The sequence below is a fragment of the Apodemus sylvaticus genome, chromosome 11 (assembly GCF_947179515.1).
Source record: "Apodemus sylvaticus chromosome 11, mApoSyl1.1, whole genome shotgun sequence".
NCBI lineage: Eukaryota > Metazoa > Chordata > Mammalia > Rodentia > Muridae > Apodemus > Apodemus sylvaticus.
Window position 1 is genome coordinate 75,973,332 of NC_067482.1, and position 27,315 is coordinate 76,000,646.

Sequence of the window (27,315 nt, forward strand, 5' to 3'; positions counted from 1 at the left end):
TAAGAAAGCTTATGGCAAGCTTGAGAACCTCTACTTCTAGAGGGAGGGGTTGGGAGGGGAGAGGGCCATGGTCCTCCTGCGCATCCCTGGAAATAGGGACAGTCACCAGCCAGTACTTCTCTGGCCTAGGAAGACCTGCTATAGCCCATCTGCCAAGCCAGCCTCCATCCCTCAGCCACAGCTGCTCCTGGCTGGGCTTCTGTCTGTGTTCCCACTGACAGTAGCTATAGAAGGGCCTCTGCTCCTGGGAAGCCAGCTCGGTTGGCCCCTGAGCAGTGTCTGACAAAAAAGTAAAACTAAATTGCAGAAGGCTTGGGGCTTGCCTAGGCCAAATGGCTAGTGTATGAATGGATGACGGGAGAATAAATGAATGAGTAGGAGAGATAATGAGAAGGGACAGAGGCAACGAGTGGCTAAGTGGATGGGTGACAAAATGAATGAATGAGCAGGAGGAATCATGGATGGATGCATGGATGGACAGGTGGATGAATGGATAGATGGATGCATGGATGGATGGATGCATGGATGGATGGATAGATTCATAGATGGATAGATGGATGCACGGATGGATAGATCCATAGATGGATAGATGGATGCATGGATGGATGGATTCATGGATAGATGGATACATGGATGGATGGATGCATGCATGGATGGATAGATCCATAGATGGATAGATGGATGCATGCATGGATGCATGCATGGATGGATGGATTCATAGATAGATGGATGCATGGATGGATGGATGGATACATTATGGATGGATGGATGCATGGATAGATGGATGCATGGATGGATACATGCATGGATGGATGGATTCATAGATAGATGGATGCATGGATGGATGGATGCATGCATGGATGGATGGATGCATGGATGGATGTTGCTATATGTTTCCAACCCAATTACCCAGTAAAAGAAATCTCAACTCAATCAGTAACAATACAAGCTATAAGCCTAGATTGGGCAGATCTCCCATTACACTACTCTATTCCATGTATATTATCCCATATAACTTGCGGTTTCTCCAGGCCACAAGCTTCTTTCTCTACAGCCTCTCCATACAAAATCCTCCATAGCTCCTCCCCCTTCCCCAGAGATCCTTTTCTCCTTCCCCAGCATAACACAGATGGATGATGAGTGGATGAGTGGATGGATGGATGGATGCATGCATGCGTGCATGGATACATGGATTATGGATACATTCATGGATAGATGGATAGGTGATGAGTGGATGAGTGGATGGATAATAGATGGATGATGGATGGATGATGGATTATGGATGCATGGATGATGAATGGATGAGTGGATGGATGATAGATGAATGGATGGATGGATGGTGGATGATGAGTGGATGGATGGAAGATAGATGGATAATAGATGGATGATGGATGCATGCATGCATGGATGGATGGATGATAAATGGATGAATGGATGGATGAATGAGTGAACAGGAGGGAAAAACCATGACCGAGATGGATGACAGATAACTAACTACACGAGTCAAAAGGGTCATCAGTGTGAACCCAAGGGGACCCCAACAGTCCATGCAGACAGATTGCTGTGTAGCCCAGAGTGGGGTGGGGAGGACAGTACTTAGAGAGAGGTCCCTGTAGCCCAGACGAGACCAACCACTGACTCTACCTCCACTGCCTGGCCGGCCAGAGTGTGAAAGCAGGCTGAGTCTCTTCTCTAGCTGCAGGGCTTCCAGTGCCTCCTGGGCAACACGCTCTTCTGAGGCTGAGGGCCCCCCAGAACTCGGGTCTGTGCAAAGAAAAAGGATCGGTGAAGCAGCAATCACCCCTGTACCTCAACCTGCATGTCACCCCTGCATGCCACCCTGCACACCACCCTGCACACCACCCCCGCATCACCCCTGCATTCCACCTCTGCACCACTGGGACACCTGGTGAGTACAGAACCTTTAAGCCAAGGCATCCTGAGCTAGCCCCTAGCAGGCCCAGCCCTGTCCCACGCCTTCACCCAGCGGCTAGGCATCAAATACAGGATACCTAAACCAGCCACTCTGGCTCCCGAATTACAAGCCCAGGTCTCTGCGTCTTCCCAGTCCATGTTCTTGTTCCTGTGGGCATGTCCTTGAACTGCCCAGCCTGAGTCCCTGTCCCTGTGACAACCCCTACTAAGACAAGATCACTCTTCTCCACACTCAGCAGCGCGAGCCTCTCCTCAGTCCCACAATCCCCCTGATCCAGGAGAGGTTTGCTTGGCCCTGGCTTCTCACACCACTCCTCAAGGGCCCCACTTTGGTCTGAATGAAATGCTTCCACATTTCTGTCACTGCCTGCAGCTCCCTGGCCCCTTACCACCTGCCATCCATATAGCATTCCATATCCCCCCCATAAGTGACAGCAAGGAGATTGTCCCCTATCTTCCCCATGCACCCTGTGTCTCTGCTGGGGTGCTCATGCAAGGTCCTCCTTGCCCATATCTGCCAGCTGACCCCCCTTAGGAACCCCACTGACTAGAGTGCTAAGGTCCCAGGCCAGTGGACTCTAGGATTCTTAGTCATGGATAGGAAAGGGCATGCCTCCCCACTAGGCTGACGAAGCAGGTTACCTGTCTCTGGACCAGCAAGCCTACCTTCCCTGACACATTCCCACACACACCTGGGAGAACTGGCCGAAGCCCAAAGGGGCCTTTGGTCGGGGAGATGCCTCGGACAATGCAGTCAAACAGGAAGCTGATCTGCTCTCCCTCAGCTGAGGACAAGAAGAAGACTCCAGCCCCTGCAGAGGAAGGACAGAGAGACGGGACGGGGGTTGTCAGCCAGCTTCAGCAGCGGTTGGAGAGACACCCAGAGTAGGACTGGGGATCTGCGATGGGTGCATGAAACCTGCAAAATCCGCAGCCCAAAGCCAAGTGACTTAATACAACTTCATGAAGCCACACGCTGGGAGCCCCAGAGCTGCTTAGCGAGTCCATGAAGGCTTCCACACGGAACCAGCCTTAGACACCAGGTTCAGACCATCCTAGCCTGCCTAGGACTGGGCCAAAGCAGCCATCTTCTCCACCTGCAACCATTTGTGCCCAGGGTGCCGAGTTGGGGGCTGTCCCTCCAGTAATGCTTACAGACTGGCAGAAAAACGTGTGCCAAAATGCCAGCTGGGTGCCCTTCCCAGACAGTGCTGCTGCACGGCCCAAGCACAGTGGTCCCACACTTCATGAGGGCATCCTGTCCCGACTAGCTAAGACTATTCTCCTAAAAGGATGTTGACCAGGCCGCTGTATGCGCCTCCTGTGGGGAGATACTCAGGCTCCCCGCAGGCTTCCTGGGGCTTCTCCCCCAGCCCATGCTAATGACAAGGGAGGCACTTCTGGGAGTTCTCCCTTCAGTCTCCTGCTCCTCAGCTTGTCACCTCAGTATGGTCATCACTGACTCTGGCCCTCTCAGGGCTGTGCTGAGTCACCCGTGGATGTTTGTCCCATTGTGGCACAGTGTGGGGTGCAGTGCTCACCCCACAAATGATCAGCTGTCATTCTGAGTACTGTGTCTGAGAGCACACTGAGTGACCTCTCCCCTTTCTAGAGGTCAAAGGGTAAAGATGAACCCCTTGAGGCAGCACATACGTCCCAGGGCTGACTGCCCCACCTGTCTACTCAGCAGAAGGAAGGAATGGCATACAATCAGGCCAGGATCACTTGGGCAGAGGGACCACATAGGTGCTCAGAGCGTCTGTGCCCAGAGCAGCCCAGAGCAGTGAGTCAGCACGGAGGGCACCCCCAGGCCACCTGCCAGCAGGCACTGGGCCGTGCCTCCACCAAGGGTGAATGAAGTCCGACCCTGGCCGAGTGAATGAGAGCCCAGCCAGGCTGGCTGCACCCACCTGCTGAGCCAAGGCCACGGGGCCGGACACTTGGTGTGTCACCACACAAGAATCTCTCTCTGCTCCGGGCTTCTGCCATTGCCCAAAGAAAGGCAGACAGGGTCGGTGCAGGAGGAATCTCAGGAAGAGAAAGCAGGGACAGCTCTGTATGTCTGGGTAAGAGCTGAGAAGTCCCCTCACTGACAAGTCCAGGTCACACTCCATCTTTGCTAAACATAAGGCTTGGATGCCAGGGATTCTGCTAGTCCCAAGACACACAGGTGCCCCTGCATGGCCACCCTGGTGACCGCATCTGTGGCTACTAAAGCCTCGTGATGTCTTAAGCCATTCTCGTTTTAGAGATAAGCAAATGGAACCCACAGCAAGCAAGAGACAGACTCAAGACTAGAGCAGAGACCACTGGGACAGTGCTCAGCACTACAGAACTGGTTCTACACCAGGGACCAGGAAAAAAGGCAAGACCCAGAGAAGAAGTAGACAGCTACCCTGATGCCCACCCAGGAGGCCACCTCTAGAGCTCACGGGCTCAGAAAGGCCATGGTGGATCTGGTGGGTGGGCTAAGCCAAGATCTGTGCTGGGCCTTGGCTAAGTGTAGTATGCTGGCCATCATCTGCTGGCCAGTTCACACAAAGCATCCCGTGCTTGCTCCTGCCCCCATCTACCACCCCACCCACTGCAGGGCTCAGTCAGTCTGGCCCCAGCTCTCATAGAAGGCCAATCCTCTAATCCTGAGCTTACAGGCAGCTGGCAGAAGCCGCAGGACAATCAGTCCCCCGACTATAAAAAACCACATTACCGAAGGGAGTGGAGCCGGCCCTGCATTCCACCACAGCCGTATCTACGGAGTATCAGGCTCCCCCCCTCCCCGGAGATGCAGACAGGCAGACAAGGCCCAGGAACCTAGCCACTACCAACGTGGGCCCCAAATGCACACATGGCATCCCTATTAGCTACCTCGTCTACAGCCCTGAAGGATATACCTCTTCCAGGGCCCATCCACCTCGGATGCAGGGATAAGTCCCCCCACCCCCAGGATACATTTCTATCTCGTACCCTGTCCCCTCTGTCCTCCCATGGCTCTCAGAATCACTGAGGACTCCCCAAGTATGCCTGCCCCACCTGGCATGCCTCCGCATGGGCGATGCCCGTCATATTCCTTAGCATGTGGTAAAGGCCTTTAAAACAACATCAGTGGTTCTCAGCCCTCCTAATGCTGAGACCCTTTAACAGATTCTCATGTTGTGGTGACACCCAACCATAAAATTATTTTGTTACTATTTCACAGCTGTAGTTTTGCTACTGTTATTAATTGTAATGTGTTTTCCAAAGGTCTTAAGTAATTCCCCCAAAAGGGTCTCGGCCCACAGGTTGAGAAACACTGCGATATCTCCTTTTGTTACTGCCAAACTCTGACCTTTACCTCCATCCCAGGAAGCCAGATGTCGGCCCTGAGGCACTTTCACCTCTGCCACAGCCCTGGTGAGGCTCACTCTGCCATACAGCCGTTATCTGCTGCTCTAGAGCCCAGACCAAACACCATGTGACAGTGACTCCAGTGACTTCCCGGGACCAGATGCCAGGTCCCTTAGGTAAAAATAAAAAGATACAAGGATCTTCTCTTTGCTGCTTGCTAGTTTATAAGTTCCAAGAAAGGGGGAAGGCCAGGCCCGTTGTCCACGAGACTGCCCACCCATGTGGCTGGGTCCCCTTCCTCAGCATCCTCTGACCAGCCTGAGCCTCCTCGGATAGGATAAAGTGGCAGAGGTGACACTCTGCTCTTCCGGTTCTGGGATGAGGTCACCAAGGGTGCCTGGAGCCACCACCTTGTGCCCTTTTGTAACTATCCACCATGCAGAAAAGTCCAACTATACTGCTAGAAGAGGAACTATGAACTCCTGAACTCCACACCAACCACAGGACCCGCCATCATCCTGGCTTTCATTGTTCGAGTGACCCAGTCTGTGCCTCGAGGGACAGAGATGAGATGAGCTACCTCAGAACTCCAACCCAGAACTACAGAACAGATGCTAGAGCACGGTGTTTACTACATTACAAGAGTTAACACAAGGACCCCAAGATGGGGCACCAGAAGCGCCTAGGATCTACCGGCTTTTGCTACAGCACAGCATGTCCTTAAAATCACCATGACAATGACCTCTAGACACACACACACACACACACACACACTTCCAAATGTCTCAGGCTTGTCCCAGCAAGGACCAGCACTTCCTGAGTGGAGTACAGAGACATTAGACAAAGACCCTGTCAGTCTGTCACTCGGCACCCTTGAGAGCACCTTTTTTGACCCGATGAGGCCACTCCTCCATTCCTCTGCCTGCTTCTGCTCTCCAGCACCTGCTTTGAGCCTCAGGGTTCCTGCTTATCCATGCAGTCTGCACCAGTACGGGCCTCCTCATAGGCCTTGACTCGTTTGTTTCTTGAAGACCAAGCTAAGGTCCTGGTCCTCAGGAAGAGAGCAAGTAGCCAGGCTCAGGTTAGGCATTCCAGACCCCAGGAAGGGGGACCCCCCAAGCCCAACCTCAGGCACACTGCAGGTGCACCGGTCACCTTAGGAGGGAGTAGCATGTTGAGAGGTGACCCTTGCTCTCCTGTACAGCTGAAGCATTCTGCAGAACTGCCATCAGTCAGTCTCGGAACCTGATTTCTCTTACGTAGCAGCCTGAGCCTGAGCACCAAGATGAAGACACCAGGTACCCCAGGAGGTCCGATGGCCTGCCTCAGAGGTCAGAGGACACTGTGCCTCTCCTCCCTCTTCTGTCCCCAACAAACAGCTTGTAGCAAATCAGCCACAGAGGACACAGATGGTGGCCGTTGACAGCTGGCAATGTCTGAATTACCTAGCAGCTGGTTCTGCTCCCTGGCTCCCAGCTTGGTGCCCACTCTGCCCAAGAAAGCCTTTTGTTCCTCAAGAGGAAGAAGGGCCGGCACGTGCCGGATGGAGGCCCGGGGTAAGCAGCCAGCCCCACCCTGCCGCAGGAACAGCTGCACGGACAAACGGCAATACATGAGCTGGGCCATTTCTGCCACTGTCCCCACCTGGCCACAGGCAGCCATGGCAGCCCACGCCTCCATCTCCTCGTCTTCAAAATAGAGCTAGGGTGAAAGCCCCAGGCGGCGGGGCCCCAAGAGCTAGGGCACCTGAGCACTTAGATGTATCCCTCTCTGGGTCTAATAGGACAGCTCTCAGGAATCCTCCTGTGCCAGCCTGGGCCCTGTGTGACAACAGGTTCCACACTGATGGGCCTGGACTCACTCTGTATGCAGATGTCACTATATGACTACAGAAGAGGGAAGGGTCCACTCCAATCCAGGCTGACAGAACCCTAAAAGCCAGCAGAGATGGGACCACAGACCTGGGGGATCGTGACAGACAGAGGCCTGACTCAAAACCAGCTGCTGACTGCAGGATCTTCACTGGAGGCCCCAGAGAAGTCCCCCCAAATGGCCACATCTCTTGAATGTCATTCCACAACTCCTGAGTCAAAGGGCTTTGTACGGCATGCCTCCTGCCTGGGACGCCTATGTCACCATCCCTGCAGCCCATGCACAAGGCTTGAGGAGAGCACTGAGCTAGCTCCACAGAGCCAGGAGTCCTCGTCCTGCTCTGCTGCTACTGCCCCACCTCAGCAAGGGTCCTGCCTCTCCCACCGTCCATCCAGATGGCGCTCCTGGAAACCACTGGCCACCCTGCTACAGCTACTGCACAGCATAGCCTTCCTGTCCTTGTCTGGAGAAAAACCAGAACCTGGTAGGCTCTAGGTTCTTCTAGGCCTTCCTTTCCTGATCTACCATCTCCTGGGTTGCCTTTCTGCAAGTGACCCTGGCACCTCTCTTCCCCACCAGGCCCCTGACCCCCAACTAAACCAACAAGTTTCAGCAGGTGAAAATCAACTTTAGAACAGGGTCATCTCTATACTGTCTGGGGAGCAGGCCCTGTTCCCATGACTCTGGAGGGGGCAGGACCAGGCCAGGCCAAGGTCTATCCTTGGGGAAGGAAGATGTTAATTTAACATTCTTGAGATCTTCCAAGGTCTTCTGATACTGCCTACCAGCCATGTCCAGTTAGACAAAGCCAATCCATATGCACCATGACTCAAATCTTATAACCATCATGATTAAATGTTGGCTCCCAAAAGTCCTGTCCACGTGTATATGTGGAAGGCTCTTCGCCAATGGGCTGGGTTACATTGTGAACACAACACTCTCCTGGCTGATCGAGGTGACCGTTCAGCCAGTGACAGTCTGTGTCAGAGACAGAGGAGACACCAGCTGGGACTCCAGGAGTGCAGGTAATGAGGAAATCAGAAATAATCCCAGGGGCCCTAGAAGAAGGTCATACTAACCCTCTCACTGGGGACTGTTGGCCCCAAACTGTGAAGGAGCTGATTTCTGTTGCCTTAACAACCCCATTCCGGTTGCGGTGACTCTAGATGCCTGCTGCTCCGAGTCACAGTGGGATGCAGCTCCTTTCCAATGTCTGCCCACACGTAGGGCAGATGCATGGGCTCCAGTCACATCTTGTGCCCTGTGTTGCTGTCAGGGAGTTGCAGCTTGGCTGCAACAGTTTCAGTCACCACCTGGAGCAGGGCCAAGTGTGTCCCTAATTAGAGGACAGAGCCTTGGGGTATTGTCATGGACAGAGGTGCACTTGCCTAGTCAGTCTCTCCATACTGGCCTTCCCAGAGAGAGGGAGGCATCACTACCAGAACCCCGTGGATACACATCAGGACATGCTGAGCCTGGCTATGCTATACAGAGGCTAAGCCTCAACCTCTTATATCTTGCACTGTCTTCACACCCCAGCATTGAGTGGGGGTGGGTACACTCCTGATAAGAGGAAAAGGGTAGACATGTTGCAGGAGTTTCAGTTGCCTGTCCTAGGAATTCTACTACTCAAGGTCTGAGCCTCTAGAAAACAGGGGCTCTCTGCCCTAACCATGGTCACCACACAGCCTTTTCCAGCAGTCGGTGACTTTTAGGCCACTGTAGGATTTGGGCCAAGTAGGATTTGAGCAGGAGAGAAAGAATTGCCAGCAGTGCCAGTGCCAGGGCTATGAAGCAGGCCCCAGACTAGCCGGCTCCAGGCACAGTGGTTCCAGGCAGCCTCCTGCAGTTGACGAGCTAATTCCGGACCTTGCTCAGAAGCCCAGGGAAACACAACGGCCCAGGTCAGATGCTCACTTTCTCAGCAGAGCTAACTCGCAGTGCCCAGGATGGTGACAAACGGAAGAGACCCCAGTGGTACAAGAGACCGAGCTGTGAACTCAGAGGCCACAGAAATGTGTGCCAGGCCCTAATGCACTGGCGCCCAGACAAAGCGAACGGGCTTCCAGGGAAATGGGTCCTTTGGCCCAGTCACCCAGGGGATGCCAGCCTGGTCTGGAGATCAGGCTGGCCAGCACCGACCCTAACCTGCACCTGGAAATCCCACAGACCTTGAAGCAGGAATTCTGTCCTGCCCCATCAGATTCCAGGAACTCCCAAGTTGAGAGGCTCCCAGGAAGGAGAAGCCACTATATAACTGACTGGCCTGAGGTTTCCATCAAATGACAGAGGGGACCAACTGGCCATCCAACTACCACAGCCAAAGGCCATCCTGGAATCCTCTACTCTTGAGACTTGTCAAGGAAGAAAGCTGAACACCATGGGAAATGGCTGTGCTTGCCCCAGCGCCATGATGTCACGCTGCCTCTGTCTGGGGAGGAATGTCGCCTTACCTCATCTCCCCACGTACCACCCTTACTAAGCATCTCCGTAGATCACACCTCGTCCCCTCCAAGGTCCCTATGGGACTACCTCCCACTCAGAGCCCCACTGTGTGTTCCCCGTATGCAGCAGAGACTAAGGAAGGTGCCCTCTCCCACTCAGCCCTTTGCAGAACATGAGGTCCAGGTAGCCAGTGACCAGCACAACACATATCTACGCCATCCTGGGGAGAGGGAGACATCACTCCATCCAGGAGCCCTGTGGCTTCACATCCAATCAGGCCACACTGAGCCTGGCTATGCGGAAGCTAGGCCTAACCTCTTACATCTCACACCCCACCACAGGTCAGGGGTACATCTCTGACAAGGGGAAGATGGGTAGGTAGGCTGTAAGAGTCTGTGCTGCCTGATTTAGTAATTATACTACTCAAGGTCTGGGCCTCTAGACAACAGGGGCTCCTTGGCCTAGATATAGCAACTACCCATAGTCACCTCAGGCCTGTGCCAGGAGGATGGGCACCTAGACAAGCTGGCCTCTCAAGAGAGGAAAAAGGCTCTGTCCCTTCAGAGACTTCAGGTCTGAAGCAGCTCCATAGAGAAGGGGGAGGGTCACTAGTACACCTCACCCTGTTATGAAAGGCCTCGCTGTCCTCCAAACACCACCCACCCACAGAGCTCCCATCCCGACTACAAGACCCCGACCCATCATGGCTGTCGCACGGCCTCCTCTGCAATCCCCTCACCTGATCACTAGGTATGGAGCCCTGCAATGGCATGACCCTGGGGTTCCCAGGGCCAGACCCACCCTTCCCACACGTGGCCACCTGGTGTGTCTACGGCAGTGGTTCTCAACCTGACCCTGTTGGGGGGTTGAATGACCCTTTCACAGGGGTCACACATCAGACATCCTGCCTATCAGATATTCACATTGTGATTCATAACAGTAGCAAAATTACAGTTAAGAAGAAGCAACAAAATTTATTTTATGGTTGAGGGTTATCACAACACAAGAAACTGTACTAAAGGGTCGCAGCATTAGGAAGGCTGGGAACCACTGGGCTAGAGGACTTTTGGACCAATGAATGTACTTCTCTGACTGACTGTAGCATCCCTGGGACCCAACTCAGGGACCTTTTTTTAATTTTTTTTTTAAATTCTTTTCAATCAACTTGAACAGAAGGAACTCTGACACCGGCCTCACACACAAGCCACGCAGTGATGCGAAGCTGCTCTCTGGAGTTTCCCAGGATCCCTCAAGCTCTCTCCCTCCCCAGAAACAGCCAGCGTTCAGGTTCAGTGCTGAGAACCATGCCCGGCTTAAGCAACTGCAGCCCTGTTGCTTGGGGAAACAGCCCACCGCCTCCTACCAGGTCCCCAAGCCAGCATGCGCAGGCCAATCAGCTCAAGTGTCCCCAGTGTCCCCCACGTACGGCGTACTTACAGTATCCACACCTGGTCCCGCCTTCGAAGATGAATCCATTCGGTACAGACCCATAACGCCGGAGATCAGAAAGCTTCCACTGCCCTGTGACAGCTGGAGGGATGTCTCTGGCCAGGACCAGGATGTCATTGCAGAGGTGGAGGGTGGCTGGGCCACTCTCCAGTTTGGTGCCAGGAGCTACCGTCACGTGGAATCGATGCACTGAGGACCAGACAGTGAGAAAAGGGCATTACCCGGCAGGTAACAGTGCTCCCACGGCCACTCAACCAAGAATGAATGACACACACCGTTAAGTGCCAGGACACCAGTGGGCCCCACTTATATCCCACCCATATTCCAGGATCTTCCCGCTGCCCACTGCAGCACTGAGAACACTCCTCGTGGGCCCTTCCATCAAGATGGGTCTCCCATTTCAGAGATGGGAAAGCAAAGTTCAGGAGTGGAGTATGTTTCATCCTGTGTCTAGATTAGGAGGCAATGATTGGCAGAGACTAATGTGGCTCGGAGGCAGACCGATGCTACCGTGGGCCCATCTGTGGTCAGCTCAGCTCTTTGCCTGGAAAGCCCTTAAGGAGCACAGCCAAGTGCTTAGACCCTTCCTCCATCTCTCCAGGAGCACCCCATTTCATAAGTCCTTTCCCGGGAGCCAGCAGCAGTGTCTGCCTGCAGTACCCACATGCCAGTCCCCTGCCCACTTCATACCCAGACCCCAGAGCCAGAGCCACCCTAGCAATGACATCAGCTTGTCCTCTTCCACCCTTGGGTCTACAGGAGTCTGTCAAGCCACATCAGTTCTCTCTTGACAGCTCTAGAGAGACCTGGGAAGCCCACCACCTTAGTGGGATGACCCCGGCCCTGCCTGAATGGGGATGGGGGAGGGGTGCGACCAAGCTATGAACCACCACCAGAGAACTCTCCAGAAAGATGGGAGTTTCTAGCAAACATTGCCTGCCCTGCACCTTCACTGCACACCTACAACCACACCACAACTGTCCACACTACACCTGTCCACACCTCAACTCTAGGCTAAAGGTCTACCAGGCTCCGTTGTTCTTGGATGGATGAAAGCAAAGCTACTACCTCAGCTGCCTAAATCTCAGCATGTGTGGGTATACTCAGATGTAAGTTATCTGTTCATTTATCACCACCATCACCATCACCACCATCACCATCATCATCATCACCACCACCATCACCATCATCATCATCACCACCATCACCATCACCACCATCACCATCACCATCATCATCATCACCACCATCACCATCACCACCATCACCATCATCATCACCACCATCACCATCATCATCATCACCACCATCACTATCATCATCATCAGGATCTCATCATCACATCATTATATCATCATCATCATCATTGTGTGTATGTATGTGTGTGTGTGTGAGAGAGAGAATGCAGATGCACACATGCCACAGCGAGCCTGTGGCCAGTTTTCTGGAGTTGGTTCCCTCTTTCTGCCCTGAGCCCCTGCAGGTCCCCATGGCTCCCCCGGTATGGGCTCTGAGATGGTACAGAGCAGGTGCCGCACAAAGGGTGGGGTTAAGGAGCGTCCCTCCTTAAATGGTTTGGGGCCAGCTTGGTTAGCTAAGGGTTCCAGTTTTAACAGGGTCATTTTAGGGACTTCAACAGGCCATGGCACTGAGTCATTCCCAGCCCCCTGCCGAAGCACCCATCAGGGCCTGCCTGGATCTTTCACTCCGAGACGTCCACCCATCTGCATCTTTTCTACAAGATTCCCTGGGGTCTCATTCATCTCTGCAGCCCACACTGGTGATGGACCCTGGGGCCTCACCTCGAGCCCCACACCCGTGGCACTCACCCTCGCCCAGCGCGTAGCGGATCCGAGTATCCCAGGCATACATGGCCTCGTGGCTGTCGAAGCCCAGCATGACGGCCTGAGACAGGCAGATGATGGCCAGAGTGTGGGCCAGGCCCTCGTAGGGCAAGGCAGGCTCCAGGCCGCAGATGTCCTCCAGGGTGAGGCTGCTGCGCTCCCGAAGGCCCTTGGAGCGTTCACACCTGTCCTTGTAGACCAGCATCAGCAGACAGTCTGTCCAGAGGGGCAAGAGGTCATCAGGGTGCTGCCCGTCCTGTTCACCGCCCATTCCCTTACCGCCGTTCCTAGACAGCCTCAGCACGGCTGGACAGTGAGACTGGGGTTCAAGGCTGACACCGAACAAATGTCTTACCCACCCCACAGGACTCAGAGCAAGCCCCGCCCTGATGGGTGGAGCTTACCAGGTATTCATCCCATCAGGACCCAGGGCTGGCTCTGAACCCCACGCTCTGACCCCTTTCGCCCAGTTTGTATAGTGTGGTAATCAAGTCTAATCAGGCTGCAGCGGAGAGGAGAGGACTGGGTCTCCACTCCCGGGCCCTCCAGAGAAAGGGTATCTTGGAATTCTACCCCAAGTACATTTTTCATCTGCCTTGGAGTTGTCAGCGGTGCCACGCCCCATGCAGCAATCTTCCTGGGGAAGCTGGGTAGGCTAGCACAAGCCATGCCCACACCTCTCTGCCCTCCATAGTCACCATCAGCCTTAGTCAGAAGGTGCCCCGGGAGCCAGGCCTTCATGCCTGCAGCGCCAGGACCTAAGGGCCTTCCTGTGGGGGAGGGGGTGGGCTAATGCGCCCAACGTAAACACCTAACCACTTTTCATGCAAGGCAACCCCAAATAGCCCGTGGCACTAAGTGAATGGATACCTTGGGCTTCACCGAGGGGAGACTGGAGAAAACACTACAAGGAACTTAGCAAAGCCAGACATTCCTGCAGACAGCCTCAGCAAACCGACACAAGGACCCAAATCCCAACCGTGACTCCCACAGCCTCTGTGGTTTTCCTTCCTTCCCTAACCAGAGCCTGAGAGCCAGGATCATAGAAATGCCATGCCCAGAGCTTTGGGGGCTGGGGGAGGGGACACAAACTCTCTTCCTCTGGGGCCCAACTGGGTGGGCCAGCAGCCAGGCAGCACGTTCACCAGTAAGCTATATGTATACCATGGACAACCCCAGGGGAGGTGAAGGCAGGAGGGCCAGGAGCTGGAGTCCAGCCTTGGCTACATTGCAAGTACTGATGACTGGGTCCACTTGGGTCAAATAGCCCCGCTCCTTTCACCTCTCCGGTCCCTCCCTGGCAGGCAGGACTCAACAGCCCCAGGCCCTTCCTCCCCTGAGAACCCACCACGACAGTTGTAGCATCTGAGCCAATGTCCTGCTTCTGCTGCTGCCTGCTGAGGCTGACATGGCTACCCCCCACAGACACCCCAGCTACCCCAGTCTGGTCCACTAACCTGCCTGTGCTTCAGCCCTCAGCACTACTATCCTGGAGAACTGCCCAGCCTCCTCCCATGGTCACCTGCAGGCCACCCTCAGGTCCCCGACCATCCTCCTCACATCCCACCTCCGTGAGTCCAGCATCCCTTGCCGACTATCAAGCATCTACCTGCTTGTCTACCTCCTTAAGCTCTGGTGACCCAACCTCAACCTGTGTCGGCATAGCAGAGGCTGATACTCATCAAGGCACAGCCTGCTGCTTCAGGGACAGCGGATTGTCACCCCTTCATTCTGAAAGTTAACATTCCCAATGATAGGATCAAGAACGGTACCAATAACCTTTTCCTTAGAGCAGCAAGCAGTAAATACCTTAGCACTGCAGGGATGGCGGCATCTATCACAGCCATTCCACTGGGAAGCCCGCAGTGCAGTGTGGGAAGGCTGCGGGGCTTCCAGTGACACCTCAGAAGCAGGCAGCAGACTCGGTTTGGTCCATGTCTACCTTAGAGTAGAATTTGCTCACTTCTGGTGCTAAGCCTGACTGACTGGTTTAAAGAGACATAGGAAGGGCTCATATTTGACCCTGAGACCTTGTCCCCGATAAAGTCTGATGCTACCTCTCAATCTATCTGATCTCTGGGGACACAAAACTGTACCTCAGGACAGTGGGAGTCAGTGACCCCTTCTTGCATCTACAGGAGATGAATGGTGGCCACTTTCAGCCTTAGGGACCAGTAAAGGTGACATCTGGGGAGAGGCTTAAACTGCAGACTGGGAGACAAGCCCCTCAGTTATCCTGGGGACACTGACACATTCTCAGATGAGACATGAGATCACAAGACTGGGCATGAGAAAGGCCCCTTGGACACAGACGGGGCGGAAAGACAGGGCCACAGGTCAAGGCTTTTTAGAGACACGATGACACAATGAGCAAGAAGAGGCCGTGAGCGGGTGGGCCTGCCATAGCAAATCTCACACCTCTGCCCTAGACCTGCAAAGGGATGAGCTCGGCTGCTGGAAGGCAGCTGTGGTGCTCGGGTTTCCAAGGAGCAGCTACAGGAAGCTAACACAGGCTTCAGAACAGTGTCTTCATTTTCAACAAAACTAGGACAGGGTAGCATTTAACGCTGCCAGAAGGGCTCCTTAATTGACTACAGAAGCCACAGCAACTGGGGTCTTTAGCCTCTGGCATGTGGCTCTGGGGGCCTGGGGCATAGTGGCAACTGGATGGAGAGATGACAAGGGCTCCCTTGACACATCAGCTGCCCCAGATGCCCCACCCTTATCCTGCTACTCCAATTCTGTCAGCCTGTCCCGTCTCCTAGGAACCTGGACCAATGGGTGGAGACACAGGAACATACAAGCCGACATACAAGCCAACAGCTAACTTTTGGGCATAGTAAGTATTATGTGGAGAACAAGAACGAAGGCAACCTGATGGTGTGGGGGTTGGGGGGCTGAGTGTGTGTGGGTGGTGGCGGGACCTCTCTGGGATGAGCAAGCAAATGAACCCTCTGGGACAAAGCTTAGCAGCCCCATAGGAAACAGTCGGAACAAAAGCCCAGAAGTCTCAATGAATACCAGGACCAGGAGAACAAGAGAATCAAGTCACAGGTACATGAGCCTTCCGACTTGGTGCCCGGAAGCTCACTCTAAGAGAACTGAGTGCAGAAGGCTGCCCCAGCCTTGGCTACTGGATAGAGAACAGACTTCCAGGGACAGCATGGCTTCAGACACTCCTGTCCTGTCTCATTAAGGGATACCATGGGCCTGGGCTGGACAGGGAGCACGGGAAGGAACAACCTCTGAGCCACTATGTGAACCTGCCCCAGTCCCAGGCAGGAGCCACAGGAATGTCTGTAGGTTGACAGGGGTCAGTGAAGGCAAAGATGGCTTCTGGGATGGGGCAGGAAGAGGATGCTATGGGAGGACTCTCGGGGATGCAGCTGAGACTGGGGTCTTTCCCAGATGGACGGAGCTGTGAAGCCCATTGGACATTGAACGGCCATGTGGGCAGGCAGCTGGAAGGCATCTAAAGATGTAAAAATAACCATGGGGTTGTCATGAGCTCACCGAGGCCTTCTAGCCAGGGCCCAGGGCCACACAGAGGGCAGGAGGGACAGGCAGAACTGAAGCCTCTGGGTGGAGGGACACACCGCAGGGAAGACAGAGTGATCAGGGCCTGGAGGGGGACAGGGAGGGCGGAGCTGGGAAGAGGTAGAAGGGAACCTTAGCAGCTGTGGGCAGGTCTAGCCCCGGAGGTCACAGTGACCTTGAGGCACTAACTACCCTCAGAAGTGATACAGGCAGCAGCCTGAGATCACCCTGAGGACCACGGGGGACAAGATGGAGGCCCAAAGTTTGTCTTAGGAAAGACACCATCATGTTTACTGTTCTATACGAGTGAGGGAGACACACAGACATAGGTGTGCCCAAGAATGTGTGGCCGGGGCCTGGAGCTGAGGCCCAGGTAGGACAAGGCCCACCTCTCTCCTCCTCCTGGTAGATGTGGGAATAGCCAGGTAAGGACCAACCTAGAGCATCCAGCTAAGTACGGATGCTCAGGGGAGATGTGGCTGCCCGGGTCACACAGCACAGGAGCTGAAGCAAGCCTTGACCTAGGTACTCCTGTTCCCTGTGATGTTCCCACGAAGAGAGAGGTCTGGCTGCCATCCTGCCCTGTCCTCAGCCTTGGGCTGAGGTGTCACACCCTCCCACTGGGAAGGAGGCAGAGATCTAGAGAACCCAAAGCCAGAGGTGGCAATTCAGGAGGTGCCGGTCACCAACCATGGGGCCTCAGTCTGGCTGAAACACACCTGCCGTCGTCAGAGCTACCGGCTTCGAGGTAGGGTTTCCTGAGCGCTGGCTGGCATGGGACTCCGGCTTCAAGGCTTCTGTCCCCATGTGTGGGCTTGAGACCTCTGCTGTCCTCATGAGCAGAGGGTGGGGTTTTCTCCTGCAGGTAGGGTCACTGTACCTCTCTGGGACAGTCACACCATGGCTGCCTATGAATGGTGCTGAAGATATGGATCCCTAGCCTTCAGGAACAAAGGCCCAGGCCCTGGAGAGAGGCAGGGTATAAAACCTCCCTCTCCCTATGTGTGGACCTCGGCTTCTCTGCCAGGTGCAGAACGTGGGTCCCTCCTAGCGGATTTCCCAAGCTAGATGAAGCCCCTGAAACAGCCCACATGGAAGCGGCGGATTAGCGCCCCCTGAGAATGCTGTCCAGCCGTCTATATCCACGGTCGAGGACCCTCCACGGGCTATCCAGAGCTCTCCTCCAAGAGACCACACCACGAAGAAGACAGGCTGAGACCCAAAGTTCTGGTCTCAGTGAGCCACTGGCCAGGACAGAACCAGAGCACCTGTCTCCTGAAGATCATCCTTCACCAGGCACACAGCCCCACTCTGAGATCCCACACTGAGACAGGCCTGGTGGGAAGACCTTCATCAGCGGGCCCTTCGGGGCGCTGTGGCCCAGCGGCTGTGCTGGGGGCACTGCTCTACGTTTTATTTAACCACCTCCTCTCACCAGCTCATTGTGCCTACCTATCTCACCCTGTGGAACACACCTCTGATCAAAAGCTTTCCCCTTTTCTGCCAGCTAAATCCTTCCTATAGGACAGCTGCCAGTGTTGGCGGTACACAAGCGCGAGAGAGGGCATGCTGACAAAGACCTCTGTGGTCCTGGTCCCACCCCACTACCTCCCATGGGCCTCCACAAAGGAAGTTGCAAGTGTAAAGCCACTGGGACAAGAAAACAGAGCTGTCCTCTCCCTTCCATACCGGATCAAGAGAGTCCAGACCACAGGTCCTCAAGGACACAGGTGTCAGCCTCCGTCTAGAGGGAGCGAGAGGGTGGGGTAGGGAAGAGCCAGTCTCCAGCAAGATAACACGGCAGGTGGGAGGAGAAAGCCGCAGCGAGGGTGCAGGCTATGAGCTGTGTAGCTAAGGAAGAGGTCTTGGGACGGCAGCAAGCAGGCTCAGGATAGACAGGCCCAGAGAGGCAGGGCCACACCCTCTACTCCGACTCAGTCACCTCCTACCCCTAATACATTCCAGCTCAACTTCAGAGCCCCATGTGTGAACAGCTTGTAATCCAGGTTCCTGTGCCAGTCCCACTCCTGGGGACCTCTGGCCTGCTCACTACCAAGAATGCAGGAAGCTCTCGGATCCCAACAGAGCCAGTGAGCATACTTCAGGATGCTCTCTGGGGTAGCTAACCCCATAGTCTTCCCTATGACCCCCTCACCAGCCAGACTGGTCAAAGCCCATGGACCACAGCTGACCAAAGCCACTTCAGTTCACTGTGGACTTTACTTCTCTACTGCTCCATCCGGCCCCCAAGCCTGGCAGTGTCCAGGGTCCCATCCCCTCCCCAGTCTCCAATTGACCTCTCATGGATATCCCGGAAGTCTGGGCTCGAAGGTCTGAGTGAAGACCCTGTGGAGCCAAGGGCCCGTGGGGAGCAAGCCGAGACCCAGGCAAAGGGAGCCTGCCCACCACAGCAGCTAGTGAACTGTGCCACCCCTCCTGGGAGCTGACAGGCACCAGCATCCTGGAAGTCACTCCGGCTGCCTGCACATGTGTGAGGCAGCCACACACACGCCCCCACCCAACTTCCCCTACAGACCCCTGGGTGCCTGGGCCGGCTCCAAGGCACCTGTCTCCCGAAACAGCTGCGGTCCCAGGCTGGAGCTGCAGAGCTGCCCTGGCTCCTAGCTAGCTTTCCTCATGCTGAGGGGAGCAGACCCTGGTACCACTTTCTTTTTTCAGAAGTGTGTCTCCCCCAAACAAAGTAAAGGTACCGGGACACAGAAATCGGACTCTTCCTAGCTGGCAGCCCACCTTTTCCTTATCTGAGAGTGTAGGATTGGGGAGGGGTGGCCCAGCCTGAGATGTGGCTTGGGAATTCCTGTTACAAACATTTTTCACCAGGACACCTATGTCACCATGGCACATACTGCCTGCTCCTCCATCGCAAAGCTGCAGCCCCTCTGGGCTTCTGCTGGTCCGGGAAAGGGGTTGGCCCACACAGGAGCTGGGACCCCCACAACACCACACTCGAGGGCAGGTTAGGTCTGTGTTGCGGGTGGCCAGGTCTCCGGGTCCGGGCGCCGGAGCGGCTGTGACTCTCCGGTTACCGCCGTGGGGCTGGGTTTCAGCGGCTCCCCCGCGGCTATTTCGGGCGAGCTGGCACCTCAGCCACGCGTTGCAGGGCCGGCAGGGTCCCAATGACTCGCTGAGACCCGCCACCCGCCGCCCCGCCCGTGGCCCGGTCGCTCACCTGCCACCGGCGATGGCTTGCGCAGCACCAGCCACCTACTCTTCCACTGCGGAGACAGGACAGCGTGAGAAGCCGCCCGCGCGCGCCCGCGCGCGCCCGCCCCGCGCCCCCGCCCCCACCCGAGCGCGCCCCCGCCCGGCGCCCCCGTGGCGCCCCAACCTTCTTGCCGTCCCGCAGCTTGACCTGGCCCTCCACCAGCGCTGCCTCGGTCATCTTCTGTCATGGTTCCCGCCGCCCGATGCGCCCTCTCCACGCGCCCCGGGCGCTTTCCCGAGCCCAGGGTCACTTTCAAAATAGCTCCGGGAGGGCCTTGGGCTGCGCCAGGAGGGCGGGTCCGGCGCGGCGGGCGGGGCGCAGCGACGCGGGGACCTGGATGCGGGGGAGACTGGGCGGGGCATCCCGGGCCTCAGTCTTTAAGACCCTAGCAAAGTGCAAGCCAGTAGGTGGCAGTGGCCTTGGACAGCCTCTGCACTCTGCTGGTTGCTAGCCTGCACCGTGCCTACCAGATCTCAGGACCACTGCATAAGACCACCTGAAGCAGCCTCTGGAAAACGAACCTCAGCCTGGGAGGAGAAACTGGGAAGGAGCAATTTCCTAAAGGGAACAAAATTGTCCCAAGACAACCTTACAGGAGGCTTTGTAGCCATGTGCCTGCTCAATCCCAGTTTTAGTTTGGCTTCAGTGACTTCATCCTTTGCACTTGCCCTTCCCCCATCCCCACAAGGCACCCCTGACAACAGACCACCTAGAACAGCGGAGGCCCAATACATTCCCCAGTGCCTAGGCCTTCCCCATTGTCAGAGGTGGCCACCCTCCAGGCAGGTAGAGAAGGTGGGCATATCCTTCACCTTCCATTGGCAGTCCCTGCCATTCGCTGAGTGTCTGGCAGAGCGGACCTCTGTGCTTGTTGGGTCCCTATGCCACCTCATTGCCCCAGGTGGCTGGGTCTCTCCTACTTCTAAAGGCCAGCGTGCACCAGCATGGAGGGCCTAGGGGGCTATGCTGACTGATAACAGCCTCGCCTAGCATTTCCCTGCCCAGCTGAATGCCCTCCGTGCCTCTGGATTTCTCTACCTCAGCCTATTGCTCAGGTTAAGGTTGCTTAAGGCCCATGCTGAGTTTTCTACGACCACCCCAGGTTACTGTGGAGCTTAAGTGCCTTGTTAGGCTTACGCCATAGACTCCCCAGACACATGACTTACCATGCCAGGAAACAGAGAACACTCACAATTAGCAACTAACTGCATCGAGCAAAATAAATTCAGACAAGCAACGAAGTCCTATGCATTTGCCCATCCCTATCCCCAGCCCCAAGGAGCTCTGACCCGGGTAGAAAGGGGCTACGTGTCAAACTGTATTCTGTTCATGCAGTGCGTGTCTCCACTCCATCCTGCAGACTCTTCAGGGCTGCTTCCTGTCTACCCCTTACAGAGAAACTGAGGGTCAGAGTGGTGTCAGGAATCATGGCCTGGACTGACCCCCATGCTCTGACCCCAGAGCAGTGCTCAACCTGAGAGCCTTGCCACAGCCCCTCTAGGGAATCTGGAGGGCAAACCTTAGGTGGCTCACAGGGCTGATTTTAGTGTTTTCCTGGTGTCTTGCTGGGGGGAGGGTACCAGGTCTAGGAAGGAGCTCTGCATGTTCCTCCAGCCTGCATAACCCGGGCGCACACCAGTGCCTTCCACCGAACAGTTGCTGGCCACAGAGCCCATTCATACTCCGCACACACTGAAGGCCCCTGGGGACCGACTCAGGACAGCCGGTGTGGAGTCAGTTGGGGGTTGTACCATGCATGACCACATCCTTCAGCCCAGGCGCCTGGCACTGGCTCTTCCCTTCAGGGAGGGGCCTAGTCCTGCTGCATTCCAAGCGCTGGCCTTGGCCCAAACTCCAGCCATGCCTGGCAGCTGCACCTGCTCCCGCACTGGCCCCGGAAATGCGGGCGCCATGGGGAGAGACAGCTTTCTTCTCCCACTCCACGTGACCTAGAGGACAGCACTGTGGTCACCAAGTCTGCCAAAAGTCTGCCAATGGAGGACGAGGTCTGGCCTTGCTGCAATAATTCTTGTGACCTTGGCCTTATTTGTGCCTCAGTTTCCCCAGATGTTACAACCAGAGTTGCTGGGGCGCTACATGATGAAACTCTCTGACCACTGAAGCAGCTGTCCAGAAGGATGTTAAGCCTTTTGAAGAATCAAGGCGACAGCTGGAAGGAGTGGGATGGCAGGAAGGCCCAGTCACATGTGTGACAGGATGACACTTAGTCCCACGCCCCTCTGCCTGGCACCACTGGACACCGCAGGAAGCTTCCAGCTGTGGTCACAGCTACACTGCTGCCTGAGCTCACCGCCACAGTACTGTTGCTACACACTGTGGCCAGCCAGACTGCCGCCACCACACCCATGATCTCAGGATGCTGCTGTCCCATCAGTGGCTCTGCAGCCACAGACCTCTGTGAGATGCTGAACTCTTCACCTACCAGTCAAGAGCATGCGCACTATCATGTGGCCTCAGTTTCCTGCTGCAGCCTGGCTTGGTTACCATTGCCAGGGGTGATTGCATACGCAAGAGGTTTTCAAATGATCAGTTTACATACACAGGGGAGGATGGAACTAGGGGGCCTACCCGCCTTAGGTAACCGGAAATGCTGGACAGACATACCCAGGCGGGCTGTGGCAGGCGCCAAGCCCTGTGTCTACAGATTCACATCCCATTATCCCCTCCAAAGAGAGAAACAGTATAGAGGACTCCAAGATGTGCCGAGTGGGTAGAGTTGACTACCACTTCTGAGCCCAGCCATTACACAAACTGTACTATCATGCAAACATTTGTCACTAGTCACATGATGAGAGGAAGGGTATTATGGACTAGACCCCCACCCCCATCCCCAGCTCCCTAGGCATTTGCTAATGTTTTCACCCCCATGTGACCATGAAGATATGGAGCCTCTAAGAGAGTATTTACGGTAAATGAGGTCATACATGAGGGCCCTAATCTGTTAGGACAGGTGTCCTTAAAAGATGACAAAGAGATCCCAAAGAGTACTCTTTCTTCTGCACACAGGAAAAACCACAGGAGGGTCCATCGAGAAGGCAGCTGTCTTCATGCTGGGAGGACCTGGGGGCTGAATTTGACAGCCCCTTGATTATGAACCTCCAGCCTCTTAAATTGCCAAATATTTTAAGGAAATAGGTCTACTTAGTGCGCTGCAAAGAAACCAGACAAGGCAGTAAACAAAGAGCTGCCTGCTTAAGTGTCTGCCATTTTCTGGGCTGTTCTGTCCAGGCACCTGGAGTGGCTCCCAAATCGCACACACCAAAGATTGGTCCCAGCTCCTATTGCTATTGGAAGTAGTGGGGCCTTTAAGAGGAGGGGCCTGAGAAGGATCTTCAGGGCGTGGCAGGGCACACCAGGTTTTTCCTCTTTCTCTTTTGTGCCTTAGCCTTCATGTGAGAGCATTGCTGTAGACTCTAAGCAACCAAGGACAAGACAATCACAATCGTGGCCCTGAGCCCAAGAACCTCTCTCTATAAGCAATTAGTTTAGATGGCTAATGACTGCCATTGAGTGACAGAAACAGCACCCAATGCCACAGGCAGCAGAGGAGAAAGTGGCAGTGCTGGGGTTTGAATGTGCCCCTGTGACGATCCTTTGGAAACTTAATATTCAAATTCCTAAGTTAATAGTATTTGGAGGTGAGGCTTGGGGGTGGGGGTTAGTGTAATCATGGGAGTGGAACCCCTTGATTGGAATCAGTGACTTTACCCGAAGAGGAGGAGCTCTATCTCAAGCTGTGACATCCTACACTATGCCACATGACGCTACAGCAGAAGGCTTCAGCAGACACCCAGCAGATGCCAGAGTCACACTCTTGGAACTCCAACCCAGGACTGCAAACCAAATGAACTTCTTCATAAATTATCCAGTCTCAGGTGTTCGGTTATAGCAACACAAAATGACTCAGACACCTGCAAAAAATTCCTTCCCTACACCTACTGCCTTTAAAATGTGGTCATGCACATCCTCACACTAAGAGATGAAAGTCTCCACCTTCTAAACCTGGCTTACTTTGATTAAGGAAAGGCCAAGGAAAGCTTACCCCCACTTTTCTTATAGTAGCATTGCCTCTGTCATGGGAACACGCCCATGTGAGCCTGCTAGGTGATGAGATTCCTAAAGTCCTCCCACCCTGGGCTCCAGTCAAGAGCCATCCATGCCTGAGGTATAAAAGCCTACAGCCCACTGATAACTCCAAAGCCTACACTATGGAGATTCCAGTCCAACACAGAAAAACCACCCTGCAGAGTCTAGCCCATCTCTAAAGAGTGTGAACTAAATAAACGTCATTGTCGCTGAGCTCTAAGTCCACTTGTGTTACAGAAAAGACTTTCTGAAATAACCAGTATGGGGGTGTGCAAGCATCAAGACCTGTGGATCTCTGGGATTACTGGAGAGATGAAACCCAAACCCCTGAATCACCATGGGAACCCTAGAGGAAAATGAACCTAGCACACAAACAGGGTGTAATGATCTCACCTGCATACTACACCTTCAGCTTCATAACAAGACCAGGCAGCAAAGAAACCATTGGGTTAGGGGACATCCTACAGAATAAGAACAATCATAAGCAAATGGGAGCAATGGAAGGCAAGAGGGAGTGGTACAGATGCCAAACGGTGACAGAGAGTAACTCCAGATTCAGAGTAACAACTGCAGAAAAAGAATCCCATTGCCATAGCCAAATGGGCCCCTCAAAGTCCACCTAATCCTCAAATTCGCGTGTTTCTGGTATGTAGAGGAAGAAGGTAATCGGGGGCTAAATGAGGTCACAAGAATAGGGTCCTCTAATGGCATTAGTGGCCGACAAGAAGAGGAGAGACCTGAGACAGCAGCCTGCCCTGTCCCACCATGTGATGTTCTATTTCATGTTAGGATTCTGCACAAGGCCTCAGCAGATGCCCACACCACAGTCTCCGACTTCCAGTCTCTGTTATTTAGAATTAATTAGCTAGTGTCAACATGACATAAACATAGAGTCAGCTTGGGGGAAAGGAAACCTCAAAGAACTGCAACTGAAGAGTTTCCCAGATCCTCTGGCTGTGACCATGTCTGTGAGGCTTTTTCAAAATTCCTAATTGGTAGAGGAGGGCCCAGCCCACAGTGGGCAGAGTCAGCCCTAGGGAGATGGGCCTGAGCTGCATGCCAAAGTTCAGCCGAGCAAGCGAGGGAGGCGAGCCAGTAAGCAGAGGTTCTGCTCCGGTCTCCTGCCTTGATATCCTCCTCCGCTGGGTTATCTCAGTAATGGACAGCAACTTGTAAAATGAAAGAGATCCATTCTTCCCCCAGGTTGACTTTGATGTTTTATTATAGCAACAGAAAGCAATGAGGGAAGCTTGTCTCAATGCTCAGTTATAGCAACAGAAAATGAACTGAAACAGACATGTACAACTTTGTGATAATAAAAGTGAGATCTCTTCAGTTCTTAGTTGATGCAGGATTTGGAATCACCTAGGAGCTGTACTTCTGGCCATGTCTGTAAGTCCATTTCCAGAGAATTTTTGTTGTTGTTGTTGTTGTTGTTGTTGTTGTTGTTGTTGCTATTGTTTTCGAGACAGGGTTTCTCTGTATAGCCCTGGCTGTTCTGGAACTCACTCTGTAGACCAGGCTAGCCTCAGAAATCTGCCTGCCTCTGCCTCCCAAGTGCTGGGGTTAAAGGCGTGCGCCACCACTGCCTGGCAGAGAAATTTAACTTCGGAAGGAAGACCACTGTGATGACTATTTTTGGTTTTTAATGTGACTACATCTGGAATGAACTGGAATCAAAAGATGGAGGGTACATCTGTGAGGGGTTCCTGCTTGGACTGAAGTGGGTGGATCCACTTCTCATCTGGGTCTTGCGGTAGGAAGAAGACACACGCCTTTGATCCGGATCTGAAGGCAGGAAGAGTCACCTTTCACCTGGGCCACACCCTTTGCTGACCGCCTACAGAAAGGCACGGAGGCTGGAAGCTCTTGCTGTTCGTCAGCTTGCAGTCACCTTGCTGGCACGTCCATTCCTTCACTGGCCTACTTCCTCCAGATTCCAGTGTCTACTGAAGACCAGCGGAGACACCCAGCCTTGCGGACTAAGCGACCACTGGATTCTTGGACTTTCCATTCACAGCTGCCCGTTGTTGGATAAGCTGGACCTATAGATGAGATTTATTCTGTAAGTTCTGTTACTCTAGAGAACCCTGACCAATACAAGCATCCCGAGAGTGGGCAGACCAATCCGTGGGCTGAGGCTCTTTTCGGAATAGAAAGGGGGAGCAGGGGGCTGAAAGAATGGTTCAGCAGCTTAGAGTGCAAGCCGAGTGCTCTCCCAGCAGATCCAGATTAAACTCTAGCATCCACATGGTGGCCAGCAACCATCCTTAACTCCAATTCCAGGGGACCCAAAGCCATCTTCTGGGATGTACATGGTGCAAATACACATATGCAGAGAAAAACATATACATAAAAACAATAACAAAATTAGTACCTAAAAGAAGAAAATGGGCTGAGCACCATCGCTCTCTCTGCTTCCCGATTGTGGGCACAGGCCAACCAGCTGCCTAAGCGCCCACTACGAAACCTTCCTGCATGACGGGCTGTGTAGGAATAAACCGTGAGCCAGAGTGCATCCTTCCGTCTTTCACCAAGCATGTTGTCTCAGCTACGAGAAAACGAGACAGTCAACTTAAAGTCTACATTTTGGAGGTTAGAGGCTTCAGAGAAATAACATCCACATCTAGAACTATTTAAAACCATGACTCAGGAGACACCACCCTAAAGCAAAGTCCAGACCAAGTAAGATTCTAGATAGATTCTACCAGTTCCTGAGAGCAGAGCATCTCAATCATGTCTAGAATCTTGGAGAATTTTGAAGAAAAAAGGAATCCTCTAGAGCTTATTATCTGAGTCTATAGAACAGTCATTTAAAGGGCATAGGAAAAGGTGATGGGTAAATTACACACACACACACACACAATCTGCCACATCCCAGTGGGCTGAGCCCTGGCAGGACTAACTCAATATGAGGGGATCAGGGGTGGCTCAGCAGTCCCAGGTGGTTATGGAAGGGAGTGTGTTCACCTGGGGCCACTCTCCTTGATTTATAGCCTCATTTTCTCCCCGAGTCCAAACAGACTCACCCATCTGCACATACCTGTACACTAACCTCTCTCTGTGCTGACTCCGGTCACTCTGGGCTATAGCATTCTAATCGTCACCCAGGAAAACCAAAATCATCCCGCCAGCTCCACTGGCTCTGAGTTGACTTAAAGGTCCCTATGTTGGGGGGGTCACACAACTGGGGACTTGCTATCCCCACACTTCCATGGAACAAACCGGACCAGTAGACCAATGTCAGCAAGTAGCTGGCCACCTGCTTCCTGTTGCCTGGGTAGAACACACGTCTTGTCTGGATTACACCAGCCAGGTTTCTGGCTGCAGTCCTAAACTCTTCAGGACTGAGATGTGGGCCTGGCAGAGCCAGGGTCCTTCTGACCAGGAAGAAGGCATTGGGAGCAGACCCTGCTGGACCAGTCCCTTCAGTCAGCTTCACGGGATGTCGTAATAGGGGAGGATGAGGGAATGAGGGTCATCCACAGAGAACCTCCTGGTACTTCAGGTAGTAGTATAATTCATAGGTGGGTCGTGAGGCCACAGGCTGAGCACTTGATGACTTCTGAGTGGGCA

General features: G+C 54.1%; 1 protein-coding gene across 3 annotated transcripts in view; it reads right to left on the minus strand.

Moving 5' to 3' along the window:
- Dok7 (docking protein 7) overlaps positions 1 to 19,809 on the minus strand; it is a 28,390-nt gene extending 8,581 nt beyond the window's left edge. The window contains exons 1-6 of one of the 3 annotated variants that reach the window (XM_052198998.1): positions 19,756 to 19,809; positions 19,597 to 19,642; positions 12,855 to 13,085; positions 11,014 to 11,214; positions 2,628 to 2,747; positions 1,645 to 1,764 (exon numbers count right to left, since the gene is read on the minus strand). In XM_052198998.1, the coding sequence (XP_052054958.1) occupies positions 1,645 to 1,764; positions 2,628 to 2,747; positions 11,014 to 11,214; positions 12,855 to 13,085; positions 19,597 to 19,642; positions 19,756 to 19,809 (772 nt within the window). The remainder of the gene's footprint in view (positions 1 to 1,644; positions 1,765 to 2,627; positions 2,748 to 11,013; positions 11,215 to 12,854; positions 13,086 to 19,596; positions 19,643 to 19,755) is intronic. The other 2 variants (XM_052199000.1, XM_052199001.1) reach the window with 2 other exon arrangements.
- Positions 19,810 to 27,315: the final 7,506 nt, after the last annotated feature.